Source organism: Corvus moneduloides, chromosome 12, assembly GCF_009650955.1.
Source record: "Corvus moneduloides isolate bCorMon1 chromosome 12, bCorMon1.pri, whole genome shotgun sequence".
Lineage (NCBI taxonomy): Eukaryota > Metazoa > Chordata > Aves > Passeriformes > Corvidae > Corvus > Corvus moneduloides.
The window spans coordinates 13,785,965-13,800,135 of record NC_045487.1 but is presented as its reverse complement, the minus strand read 5'-3'; the positions used below and the strand labels follow the sequence as shown (position 1 = coordinate 13,800,135).

The 14,171-nt window shown below is 38.7% G+C and overlaps 1 protein-coding gene across 7 annotated transcripts in view; it reads left to right on the top strand.

Moving 5' to 3' along the window:
• Window positions 1–14,171, top strand: part of PHKB (phosphorylase kinase regulatory subunit beta) — a 70,209-nt gene that overhangs the window by 35,838 nt on the left and 20,200 nt on the right. For all 7 annotated transcript variants that reach the window (XM_032121919.1, XM_032121918.1, XM_032121915.1 and 4 more), the window contains 7 exons: window positions 2,049–2,143; window positions 8,824–8,879; window positions 9,045–9,138; window positions 12,622–12,705; window positions 12,894–12,998; window positions 13,804–13,886; window positions 13,967–14,057. In XM_032121919.1, coding sequence (XP_031977810.1) covers window positions 2,049–2,143; window positions 8,824–8,879; window positions 9,045–9,138; window positions 12,622–12,705; window positions 12,894–12,998; window positions 13,804–13,886; window positions 13,967–14,057 — 608 coding nt within the window. The remainder of the gene's footprint in view (window positions 1–2,048; window positions 2,144–8,823; window positions 8,880–9,044; window positions 9,139–12,621; window positions 12,706–12,893; window positions 12,999–13,803; window positions 13,887–13,966; window positions 14,058–14,171) is intronic.

Here is a 14,171-nt window from a genome sequence, read left to right as displayed (position 1 = left end):
CACCCCATGTTTATGCAACTGAAAAACTTGTTTATGAAGGAAAAAAGCATGTGTTTTGCAGGTAGTGATGCTGTTTTTCACAGAATTTCCTTCTTGCTTTGGATGAGGAGGTTTGTAAAACCTTTATGTTAAGGTCCCCATTTTGGAGTAAGGGAAAGGAATCTCAGGTATTCAGCTGAACTGAAAATTCACTCAGTCTTTTGTTTAGTAGCTCTCTTTCCTTTGTTTTTCCTTAGAATTTTTGTATCTTGTTCTGTGGATTCAGTGCTGCCTGGAACTAAGAGTTTTAGTAATATTTTTATAGACCAAATGGATTGAATGTTGTCAGCTTCTGCTGATGCAGATAAGGAGCTAACAAAGGAATCTGCTTTTGCAGTCCAATACTTGTATTTGTGATAATGGTGATGAATATTCACTAGGAGTTAGCTTAAGTTTTATATTAGTCTATTGATACAGTTCTTTAAATATGAAATTATTCTGACCATATATTTTAATTACTGAGCAATGTAAATCAGTGTTAAAACCAGTGGGAATAGAACACAAATCCTGGAAACCTCTCGTTTTTCAGAACTATGAGGCAGAGCCCATTGATCTTGAAATCATTTGGTTAATTTATTTCATTGCATCAGCAGTACTTCACATAATTCAAGTAGTTTCCATTCCTTTAGCCAGCATAAGAATTCTGTGTGGACTGGAGCTTAGATGAGTGGTTTGCTCAGATGTGGTTTGGTAATTCATGTGTCAGTATATTAATCTATTGTTCATAGCAATCTTCTATCTTCTAGCTTTGCTTGGGTTTGTGTTCATGGATCATGGCCCTGCAGGAGCAGTGCAGAGCCAGGAACAGGGTCCTCTCCTGGCTGCAGTCCAGCTGCATGGTCCCAGCAGGAGGCTGAGGACAGGACAGCATCCAGGGCTGGCAGAGCTCCCGGCAGCAGAAGTTCTGGCAGGGCTTCCCCCTGCGCTGCCCAGCCAGGGCCCCTCACTGCTGCCCGTAGGTTTGCTCCCCACTGCCCCATTACTTTGTGCAGTCCTAGCCCTGGCAAGCTTCAGGCAGGGCATATTTTGAGCTTTAAGCTGTTGCCTTCATTTACTCTATGGTGTAGCATTCAGAAACATTCTGATCAAGGCAGAGCTGGTTTTCTCATGGAGCTGAGTGGAGCCATGAGTCACTCCTGGTTTAGATTAATACCTTATTCCCTCGGGTTGGGGCTTTTAAGAATAGGTACAAAATTGTTGACTTTGAGATAGAAGAAATGAGAATGTGTTTTGACTTACTCTGTAGCAGAAATTAGATGAAGTTTGGACAGTTTCCTGTCAAAATACAATTTTGGCAGGGGAATGCTTATTTTAAGGGTATAATAGCTCATACTAGATTATGAACCTGTATTCAAGGAATTTGCTGAAACTTTTTAATAGTATATTTTTATTGGAGGGCTTAATTTTTTTTTAAGGAGAGGGTTAAAATACTGGGGTTTTAGGTTTGGTAGGGTTTCTCCACCCTCCATGTAAAAAACACCACATAGACTTTGCTAGTTTTCAAATACCTTTAGTTAGGTTTTTTTTCACAATTTCTTCGTGAGATACCATACTGAGAGGTACCTTTATCTCTTGTCCTTTCCAGGATTCACGTCATGTGATTACCTTGAGATAGAGGCTGTCTGCTTTTCTTCAAAGCTAAACAATTTTTGATGGTCGTTAAGTTTATAGTTAAAGCTCTAGAGTAATTCCATGGTTGTGAATTAAGGGCTTTTTACGTGACTTGTGTTGTGGAGTATGTTGTCTGCATCTAATCTACTAACATACCTTTGTGACCAAATAAAGGTTTGGTTTTATATACTACAGTATTGTAATTAGCTGTAGCAAGAACAATGCTTTAGTCACTCATTTTAAAATTAATGGAATTCTGAATTTTTCAGAATGTGCTTTTATAAGTCAATCTAAAACAAAGCAGAACCAACTACAACACACAAGTTGACATGACTTCTTCACAAAAGCTGCAGAAAGTACTCAAGTCATTCTGTATTTTTATTGTCATTTGCTTTCAGCTGATAAATTAGTGAGTCCTAAAGATCTCGACCCCATTGGCCGGTATGTACCCCCCGAGGACCAGCGGAACATCAGCATGAGATTTTCAAATCAGGTAAGCATTAGCTTAGTATTACAATATTTTTACAGGAAAATTGTCATCTAAGTGCTCTAATATTGCAGTTAAAGTTCAAGGAAAGTATTCAATGTGTGTACATTTTCTGAATTGCTGGAGGAGTGCTTTTAAAAGGAAGATTATAACAGCTGCAGTTTTGGGGAAGTGATGCACATTTGCCTTCAAACTAAGTGATGCAGTCAAAATGATAGATAAAATGTATGTTTAAATAGGTGCTAATAAGTATGTGTCTTTGAGTTATGTCAGGAAGGCAAGAATGAGCCTGCTTTTCTTACACCTTCAAAGTAATTTCAACTGCAACATATTAATATTTTTTGTATTCAGAGCTCCTAAGAGCTACAAGGATGAGGTTCTTTTTTTGGTGTGGTTGAGACACCATCCCTGGAGGTATTTAAAGGATGTGCAGATGTGGCATTTACGAACAGGGTTCAGTGGTGGGTTTAGGAGTGTTGGGTCAATGGTTCGACTGGATGATTGTGAAGGTCCTTTCCAGGCTTAATGATTCTGTGATTCCATGTGCTCCTGTATTTGGATTAAATGCATGGCAGGAGTGAGTGACCAGGGATGGGGACTTCTTGAAACACAGTTAATTCAAATCTGTAGTGGATGGGATAGCAAGATATGAACATGTCTGTATGTAGGGGAGTTCTTTTATTAAAGAGGTAAGAACTGTGTGTATGGAAATGTGTACTAAAAGATGTGTTTCAGCTTTTTTTATTTCTTGGTATGAGGCATGTATATTTAAGAAGTTCCTTGTTCAGCATGGTGAATTTCTTATTGAAGCATAAAAGATGAAGTATTTATCTTAAGATTCACTCCAAGTTCAGAACTGAAGAATGTTTTTCTTGTTCTACCCAAATGCTGCTTATCCCCTCAGTTTCCTACTATTTCCTGTTGCCAAGGTAATTCATGTGCCTGGCTGTTGGTTCATTCATAATGAGACTTTCATTGTTCACAGTGCAGCACTTGTGCCATGTTCCTGTGAGATAATGAAAGCTCAGTGATGTCATTTGTTCCTGGTTTCTCTGTTTGTTCTTACATCATGGGATTATGAATGTGACAGAACCTGGGAGCTGCTGGCCCTTGTAGGGGTGCCCTCAGGAGGAGCCTGTACTGAGTCAGGGTTGCTGCAGCCCATCCAATTCCTCTTTCTTTGATTCTTCAAACCAGTCACTTTTAATATGCCACAGCTGAGCACTTTGAAGAAGATGAGGCTTTGTTCTAAAGGCACTCTATGACTCATCAGGAAATGTCTTAGTAGAAAAGTATTTTTACTGCTATTTGGGGTACCCAGTATGTGATAGGCAATTTCCACATCCTCAGAGAGAAATAGCCTCTGCCCTGAGAGCTTCCCAAAACTGAGAATAAATAATACAATGGTAATTTATTTTCTCTTAACTTACTCATCGAGGGCCACTTACTGAGTCACTAAAGAACTTAGTAAAATGCAGCTACCCGGTAAAATTCAGCAATGTAATAGGGACTTCAAAAGTCAACAGTGTTGAATGCATTGAAAATAACTTAAACAGCTTTTTGATATTTTACTTCATCTGCAGACAATGCATGAAGAAGGAAGGAAATTCTGGGCATGCCTAGGTCTGCTTATAGCTCTGTTCTTCCCAGTGGTGATATTCCTTTGCCATAGATGACTGTGCACGTGTTTCTTCAATATGTAAATGACAAAACTATCCAAGATGTGGTTCCCAGTGTGGGTTAGAAGGAAGGGATGCCCTTCTGAGATAGTGAGAAATGGAGCCTCTGGCATCAGGCCTTTGGCATTGCAGCCTCTGAGCAGCAGTGTGACAGAGACGGTGACCAGAAGGGTTCATGTCCCGGTAAGGCCAGCCAGGTGGTTGTGGAATTTCTTTGGGATTGTTTGTACTGAAACAGCTGCTGAAGTATTTTGGGTGGTTTTACTGCTACAGCAGTATCAGGGCAAAATGTTCCTTCATGCAGATGTCAAATGGGTCATCATTAAGAGAAGGTTAAAGATGCAAAAATGTCCTGACGTGACTCAGGTGAGCTGTATCAGCAAAGGTCTTCAAGTTCCAGCCAAGAGTCTTGAGTTTGGCTTTTTTTAATCCACATTTTAGATTTGTTTAAACAGTTTGTCTGAATATTTGATTATGCCATTTTATCTAATTGAGCTAATTTATGCAAAATCAGTATCTAGTATTTGCCTTAAAGTGCAGGGAAAATGACTAAAAATACCATACAAAATGAGAACACAGCACATCTTAATGATGTCTTTAGAAATCAAAAGTAGTTTCTTCTCTTTAATGATGTCTTCTCTTTTCCATATAGCTAAAGAATTTCAGTTAAATTGAACAGAAAAGTATTTCCACTTGTATTAAATTTTATTCCTGTAAGCCATAAACAAGGATACACAAAACTTTCAAATACCTATGTATATAAATTTTGTTGTGATACAGTGTTTTGGCAGGAGATGTACCAAAAAGAAGGCTTTTAAAATTTTTATTTGAAACTCTGTGCTGAGTAAATATTTCTTCAAGAAATGTGTTTTCCATGTAGGTATATTTTCATACTGTGGTTGCATTGACTATAAACTCTAAACACTTGCCACTGAAAAAATGTGATTAATTTAATATATTTGTGGCTTTGGTGCCTCTATAAAAATATGTTCGATACCCACATAATAGTGTAGATTTAAGCAAGCAATGGAAAGTATTTAAAATATGCCAACCTTGCTTTTACAGCTTGGAAGCATCAATGAAAAATTAGGCAAAGGAAAGTAAGGTAATGTAGACCCCCAAAGGCAAAAGTGCTATGAAAACTGTATATATAACTATGTATAATTACAGCTGTGAGTGCATCAGAAAATCAGATCAGAGGACAATCTCATTGCTTGTGGAAAACTGAGGCATCAGTTGAGCAGTACAGTAAAAACCTAATGGCCACTAATATTAATTTGGTCTGTTTATAGTTTGAAGGAAATGTTTTTTCTCCTAATTCAATGCCAAAACCCCCTATTTTCCACTTTCAGGAGGCTGTGTTCATATGCCCTTGGGCAAGTGCCAGTGTGGTGCCAGGGCAGGGCTGCCTTTGCTAGGTTTTTTTAGTCTGTGTTCCAAAGCACAGTGAGGTCTAACAGCAGTAAGAGAGGTTCTTTCTCCTCTGCTTTGCAGTCCTAATGGTCAGCTTAGAGCCCATTCAGGAATTTAAAAAAAAAAAAAAATTGAATCATCCATACTCTGTTTGCTTTGAAAGGAGATAATGCAGGGAATTCTCGTTCAGAGTGACTCTATAGAACTGGATTCCTTAGAAGAGCTTATTTTATTACTTCTCTTTACTGTCTCCAGATTTGGGAGAGATTATAACTCAGTCTGGGTTGTTGCATTCTGTTTTGGGAGGATGTAGTGTGGAGGAGGGCCTGGATGGTAACAATAATGTTTGAGAAATGAGGTAGGGTGAGGGTTTTTTGGAATTGTTTTGTATTTTACTGGCACATGTGAAAGACGGTTTATTGCTGTCTCATGTTTAATTTCATTTTTAACAAAAAATCATAATCTGACTAAATTGCCGGAGTAGGACTATTTTATCTTCTGAGTTAAGTTGAAATATGTGTTTATGGTTACAATTAATTGACTGAATTCTCTGCATGTGATGACTGTATTCTTTTAATGTTTTGCTGTGTGGAGTTAGCAATCATTTGTAAGGATTTCATTTCAGTTACTGGGAATTAAGATGAAGAGAATTGGGAAGAGAATATTCAAAATAATAGACTGCTTTTTTTTTTTATTTTCAGGGAAATAGATAACGTGTAAAGAAGGAACTAAAATTATTAATTGTAGGTAGACTGAGATAATTTAAGATTTTTTATGTTTAGGATTAGAGCATGTCTAATTTGGATGGAACCATATTGGATGATTTGTTTTGTCATATTAATTATAAACATATTCTTGCTTTCATTCCTGTTAATTCAATTGTCTACCACAGTTAACACAATTCTAAACCTCCAAACACTCTCTTGGAATTTGAGGCACATAGGTGTGCTGTGTTTGATTTCAGGGGTCTGGTGTGTCAGTGCCAATGGGCACAGGGTGGTCAGCAGTGGTCAGTGCTGCCAAAAGCAACTCAGTGCCAATGGGCACAGGGTGGTCAGCAGTGGTCAGTGCTGCCAGAGCAGCTCTGTGACCATTGGGTTGTGGGTCAGGAGCAGCCAGGTGGGTCATGGGGGTGCAGTGCAGTCTCTCCTGTTGTGAGCTGTTTCCGTTGGCCTCTCCTCGCTCCGTGTGCTTGGAAAGCCCGGTGGGTACCATTTCCATCGGGGCTCTTCAATGCTCTGCCCCCTCTCTCACATGCTCACAATGAATGGGGTTTTTTCAGAGTTCTGAGGTTTCCTGGCAGTGTAAAGCAGAAAGCCACTGTGGTAACATCTGTGCAGAGAGAGTGCAGCAAAAGGCTGATACTGAGTTGCTTTCTCTGCTTGTGCCAGGAAAGGAGTAAGGGATTTTTCCCTTTATCCTACCTCCAACAGTTTATAACCTTGTTAAAAACTATGATTTTTTTTTTTTTTTTAAGTTCTTCTTTTTGGAGAGGAAGAACAACTAATCAGTCTTTTATCTTGTTCTTCTGAGGTATATTTATCATCTGCACAGCATGCAGAATGCAGCTGAAACCGACCCTTCTGCCAAGGATCCAAGGTGGAAACACAAGGCAGGAGGGGGAGCCTGGGCAGGGGGGCTGTTGTGGTGTCTCAGGGAGACAGTGATTGATGTTATGGGAATCTGAGCTGGCCTTATTAGACAAATGAGAAAGCCAAGACATTAAAATGGAACTTCTAACAACAACCAGATTTATTTAGTGGAATATTTAGCAGTTTAATGCTTTTCCGTATCTCTTTTTTTAAAAATATACAGGAAATGCTATCTAGCACAATCATTGTTGGAAAGGGTGACTTACATTTTTGAGTGTTTTATCTGTTATTTTGATCTGTGTTTCTCTAGGCCCCTACTTGTGATCCTCCAGGCTGTGACATGTCAAATGACAGTGAAAGTAACTATCTGTTTAATGTTGCAGCAATCCTGTAGTTGTGCTGCAATGATAGTTACATTTTTCCCACAATACTTTGAAAGATCTAGTAGTTTTTAACACAGACTTTGTGTTGTGCCAGCTGTGCATTTGTGTAGTCTTGGCCTGTGTTAGAACCACCATTTAATGCTGTAAATGAATCCTGTCCTTGGCTGTGTGTGAGAGGCAGAACTCATGGGTTATATACGTTTTACAGGCTATGGTTACACAGTCCTGCTAAGTTCTTTATTTAGAGGGTAATAATTGAGTCTGAACTTGAAGACGACTGCCCAGGTTAGATGACAGGCTGTCTACAAATCAATAGTCTTGGAAGGGGCTCTCTCATTTTCAGGTGGGGTATTTGTTTTATACACAATGATTATGGCCGAGTTTTGGGTTGAGTTTTCCTACTGTTCATATTAATGCAAGTGATAGCACAATGATATTCTGAGCACGAAAATCTTTTAATGTCACTTCCAACTTCTTCATCTGGTGTCTTTGTGCATATACTTTCATCAGAAACTTATTCCATGTGGCAAAAAGTCCAAAATTTTTAGTGCAAATGTGTTGCTGACAGACTTCTGGGAAAATGTTACCAAGAATTTCTTCTGCAAATCCCTGAGATCTTTATTGATACCAAGGCTCACAGATGCCTGAGCAAGCAATTGTTCCCTCTGAACTTCTTGTTCTGAATCTTTGTCTACCCTTCTATCATCACAAAAAATGCTGTCCTTTTATACAATTGATAGAAGATGTGTTTAATTTCTGTCATTCATGTTCTGGTAGTCTCTATTCAAAAGCAGGCAAGAAACATTTTTAGCAATGAAAATGTGAGCTGCTCTTTAGTTCTGTCATTTTACAGCCAGTGAATGCCAGAGGAGTGAACAAGGACTAGGGTGGTTGTTCATAGCTCATTCTGCCAGTGACAGAAAAGGTGCATTGCCAGTTCGAGACCCAGGGAGTCGAGTCAATGATCTCACCTAGCATGTTGAATTCACTCCTATTTGCATGGCTTCCTGATGTAAAATGCTAGTATTTATTTCAAACATGAAGTGTCTGTGTAATAATGCAAGGAAATGCAGTTGTCCTCCGTAAAATGTAATATGTCTTTCATGTCACTAAAGAACAGCTGTCTGATGACAATTTTTCAGAGTAAAGGGTTGAAATCATCAGGTCATTATTCATAAGTGAATTTTATTGTTTACCCAAAAAGCTGAATAATTTCACTCATAAAAAAATTATGTATCAAACCTTTAGGTCATATTAGGCATATAGGAGATATATTGATTGGATAAATTCTAAATTTTTGTATGAAATAAAATGTTTTCCCCATGTAGTTCTTCTTAATTAAAGAAACGCCCAAACTAATCCAAAAAGTATAATGATTACCAGAAGTCTATTTATTACTAATTCCCAAAATTGTGTCCTGCAGAGTATTATTGGTAGTATTCCTGTAGTCTTGAGGTTTACAAATCTTTCAATTTGCTCACACCATAAAAGAAAGCAATGCAGACAGTGGTGTCTGTCATAGCTGGGAATTGTTTAAATAGCTGTTGTCCCTGGTCATGCTATATTGAGTAAAATCTTTAGTTAGCAATGCTAGTTATGATTTTCTCATTATTTTCTAGGGTCCTTTAGAAAATGATGTGGTGGTACATGTGGCCCTGATAGCAGAAAGCCAGCGGTATGTATTTACTTTTGTTAAGTACCTATATATTAAGGAAGGGTCGAACAATACATCTGAAATGGTGTAGAATAAAATACTGCTACTTGTATGTATGTGCTGCCAAGAGAATTGTTAAAACTATTCTGTGATTTGTCATTAAATTTATCTGTATTTCATTTCTAGCCTCCAAGTTTTTCTGAACACATATGGAATCCAAACTCAGACCCCCCAGCAGGTGGAACCAATTCAGATATGGGCTCAGAAAGAACTTGTCAAAGTAAGGAAATGATTAATCCATCTGTATATTTCTTTTGTAAAAATAAGGATTTATATCAAGCTATTACCCTTGTATCTCCCTAAGCTGTTACCTACATTTTTGTGTTCTCCTCATGCAGTTGCAAGGTGTGCTGGCACTGGAAGTTACAGATGCCTGGAGCTTTCAGGGGAACGTGGGAGCCCATATGTTCTATATTATCTGATTAGGCTTATTGCCTGAGCCACTTTCAAAGTATAATGAATGAATAATAAAATTTTAATAATATTAGTAGGTTGGTAAACTAAATGAATCTCAATGGAGAAACAAGCAAATGAGCAATAGTCAAAGAAATGGGTTAATGCAGTAGGCACAAACCATCATAGGATTTCATAGTGCAGCCCCTGTAACAGGCATTATCCACATCTCTGTCACTGTTTTCCCTTCGATTGACTATATCCAGGAAGTTTTGGTTTTGAAATCCTTTTTGGTTTAACTCTTTCGCTGAGCACATTTAAAATCCCACAGTCAGAAATTACTGGGATGAAGGATCATCTTCAGGATCCCCTTCATCCTCCCTGAAGGCCTTGTTTTCTATAGGGACAAGAAGTCTCCTGAGGGACTTGACTCACAGTCCTAGGCTGGCCCTTCTAGGCCTGTTTGTAGATCAGGTCCACAAAGCTCCTGTCTCACCTTGTGTTGTGCAATGGTCTCACACAAGAGCGATGAATGTCTGGGGGCAGTGCAGTGACAAACTCTGGTTTGTCAGTCCCGAGGTAGGACAGACCACGCATCGTGTGGGGCTCTCCCTCAGAAATCAAGTCACATGGCCAATGCCATGATCTGGATCAGGAGTCTGTAGGACACAGGAAAAAAGTAAACTCACAGATAGAGAATATAGCGACGTATTTCAGGTCTCGTAAGTTTGCAAGGATAACAGATGTACTAAACCTGGCTGTGGCTTATTCAGAAAAATGCTTACCCTAAATAATGGCTGCCACTAACACTTGAGAAGTACTGAAACAGAGAGAAGAGAAATATCCATGTTTCCATTCATCCTTGTTCATTTCTGAACCCATTTTTACTCACTAGCTTTCTTGATAATATATTCCAAAATATGTTCACTTTGTCTGTATCTGTCCTGGAATTCTGTACCTGAAACTTCGGTTTAACAAATGACTACTCCATAACTTTACCATAGAAGTATATATTGTCTCTGTCATCCATCACTTCTTTAGTTTCCCTGACAAAAAGACGAGACCTTCATTAAGTTTTATTATCAATTAAATTCCTATCTATGAAAATGTCTGTGTTAGGATTTATTTTTCTAAAGCTGTTGAGATATCTGGCAATTCTGACACTTCCCTTATCCTCATGATGGGTAGGTACATCTGCCTCATCAAAATTTACTTTTCAAAGAATGCCATAAAAATATTAATTCATCTGCTACAACACCTCTTCCTAATGGGCTTCTAATAAAGGCTCCAATAAGAGCTGTGAAGTAGAGAGAGTGTTTGGGGTGTTATGAGAACTGGGTTTGATCTCTGGGCTTATGCCAATAATCAGTATGAACCAAAAAGCAAATAAACAAAAACTCTGGTATTATTTGTCATCCTTTGTGGGGAGAGGAAGCCAGTGATGGAGAAGTCATTGTATTTTGGGGAACAGAAGGTTGATCCATGGAAAATATGGATCTCAGTATTTCCTACACTGATGCTGTCAGTTCTAAGGAGTATTTAATTTCATCAGAAACCTTTGAACTGCTCTAAGTAGCACGTGGTAATGGTTTAAATCTCTGGACTTATTAACAGGCACGTGTCCAAAAAAGCGCTGTAAAACAAATGGATCGGGATTGAAAGTAGAACTTGAAGTCAAGTAAACATATCCACAAAGCGGAGAGAGAAAGAAGAGATAAACAATAAAATGGGACAAGACACACGTAATACATAGGAAAATGTACATCTGGAGTGGAAGTATAGCACAGGAGAGGAGCAGAATACCCCTGGCATGAACTGAGAGGAGGAAAGGGAGCACAGAAACAGATGGTGTGCAAGACCACTGCAGTTTGGTTCATGCTCATAAATCAACCCAACAGCCCAGTCTGCTTTCACAGCCATTTCTTGCTATTAGCAGCTTTAGTAATCCAGAATTGAGGGCTTTTATTTTATTAAAAATAAAAGACCAAAGGTGCTTGAAGCAGCTGGACTTGAATGAAACTGTGCATTGTTACAGTGCCTGGTGCTGCATCTGAGCTTTGATTGTAACAGATCAGGATGGAGAACTATCACTAGAAGAGGAAACTGCTTTAGTAGCCTGTGCGTAAACATGAGGCCTCAAGCTAAAGAGTCTTCAAGGAGAGAGACAATGTCACAACGCTAATGCAGCTCTGCTTTTGTTAAGAAAGCATTTGATGTTCTGCATTCCAGAAAAATGCAGCTCCTTTAAGTGTTAAATTGCCCTGTCTACTGCCATTCTTCCAGTCTCCCTTATTTACCACAGAAAGAGGTTCAGCACTGTTTGGCTTTGCTATGCGCAGATGGGTTATTGAAAGCTATCAGTGTTCCGATGTCTCCATCCTTTCCCACTTGAACACTGTTCCTGACTCTGGATGAACAGGTCATGTGGGTAATTTTGTTTATTTTCTTTTTAAAATAGTTCTTGGTATTAAGGCAGAACCATGGGTAGGATCAGGAAGGCCCAAAGCTGACAGCAATAGAAAGCTGTTGAGTGTAATGTTTGTTCAAGTGTTTGCTTCCATTTGCTTCTGAATTACCTTCCTATAACATAAAGAAAGATTGGACTTCAGAAAAATTTCAGAATTCTGAATATTCTGCAGTAATGATGGGTTCCTTACCTAAACCGGACCAAATAAGGAAAAATTACATCTTTCAGTCAGGTTTAGCTGATACATTTATACTCTATTGCTCCCAGATTAGTTGTTTTCTTATGGTTTTATTTTCATACACTGTAATAAATGAAGATTATTTTTTGCAAAATTTTATCAGTTGAAGTAATGCTAGGCATACATAACTCTAATAAGAATCAAGCTATGAATAATGAGATAGTTCCCTCTTGCTTGTGTTGCTGATGCATTAATTTTCCAGATTTGTACTAACATTTGAATAAAGATCTTTAAAGGATTTTTATGTTACTCTTCTAGTTATGTATCCACACTGGAAAAGCATTACAGAAGGCAAATTCGGCTAGCCAATACATGCAAATGATCTTTAAAAAAATTATTTCAATAAGCAATTTGAAAAATCAATAAATATTTTACTTATGTAGAATAGAAAAGTAATAGGAGCAAGAAATTAAAAAGAAGACCTAATATAGGAAACAAGAAGTGTTTTTTAAAAAAACCAACCCTGAATAGAAATAACAGCCACATTTTCTGAATCATTTTCTAATCAAAGCAGACTGCACACAGCCTTCTTTGTGAGACGTGGCAGGAGCATGAGAAAGGCTGGTATCTAGGTTTATATCAGTTTTCATGGTTCTTTCTCACAGGCTTACTTCCATTTGGGAGTCAATGAGAAACTGGGATTATCTGGAAGACCGGACAGACCCATAGGCTGCCTTGGGACATCAAAGGTTGTTGCAAGAAAAGTTTATATTCTTGTTATTGCTATGTATTTAGATAAACATTTAGTCTCCGTATGATTTTAACTAGAATTGACATGTAGTGTTATTTTATGCATGTATCTGACTTTCAAGTCCTTGTATTTGGCCCTTATGAATGTTTTAAAGAGAAGATAAATGGAAGTTTTCTCTCTCAACAGATTTATCGAATACTAGGGAAGACTGTAGTTTGCTACTCGATCATTTTTGATCTCAGTGATTTCTACATGTCTCAGGACGTTATGATGTTGATTGATGACATTAAGGTATTTGTAACTTCTCATCTGAATAACTGACAAAAACAGTCTGTAGAAGAATAAACTGTGCAGTCTGATAAAACAGAAGACTGACGGAGGAATGCAGTACAGTGTGTATTATTGTCATACAAAAACTTGCTGCTAGAAAGTGTATTGAGACAAATATCCTGTCAGCCCAGTGTGAGTTCTAGTGAGTATCTCTGTGTGACAAAAAAACTGCCCCCAAAGTGATTGGGAGTACTTTAGGGCAGCAAGCAAATTATCATTTGTTTCTTTGGGAGAACAAACGTTCTTGGCTGAAAAAACGAACAAGACTGGTGTTTACAGGAAATATGAAAGCCTTACCTGGAGGAAACACTACTTGATTTTGCACAAATAGTAAAACCTCTCCCCCTTCCCTGTAAGGTCAGCAGTAGTGCAGAGCTCACCTGCCACGTGCCCTGGGCTGGAGCAGCGATGTCAGTGCACGGAAGGTGGACCTGGTGATTCCATGCCCTGGCATTCAAGCCTTGGATCCCCTCACACCCTTTCTAGGTCGTTGCCTGTAGTTCAGAGCACTGCACTGTCTCCTGGTTTGCTCCCTGATCCATACATTTGCTTAGGACTATTTTCAGAACACTTAGGAAATAGCAGGGCTTGACCGCAGCTTGTACCTGTCGCAGAAACCTGTTGGTGCTTTAGTAGCTAAGGTGTTTTTAACCTGTTGGTGTTCTCAGGGCTATCAGTCTTTTACTGTCTTGTACTGTGTGTTCTGGTAGGTTGTGCTTGTTGTGTTGTTTGGGATTTTTTGTGACTGACATGCTTTCCTGCCCAGAACGCCCTGCAGTTCATTAAGCAGTACTGGAAAATGCACGGCCGGCCCCTGTTCGTGGTACTGATCAGGGAAGACAACATAAGGTAGGGAGAGAGAAGAGCAGGATTTGCTGTGTGGGATTTACCCAACTGCAAGATTAATGGAATTCTGTTTCAAATTTCAGAGGGAGCAGATTCAGTCCCATATTAGATATGCTGGCAGCCTTTAGAAAGGGAATTGTTGGAGGAGTGAAGGTTCATGTTGACAGAGTACAGGTAAGATGTTTCTCCTGACTTTTGTGTTCTTACCTTCTGGTACTGGTACATGTATTCTTGCTATTTTTGGGGTTTATGTGACTTCCAAGGATTTTATTTAGTTCATAAAACTAA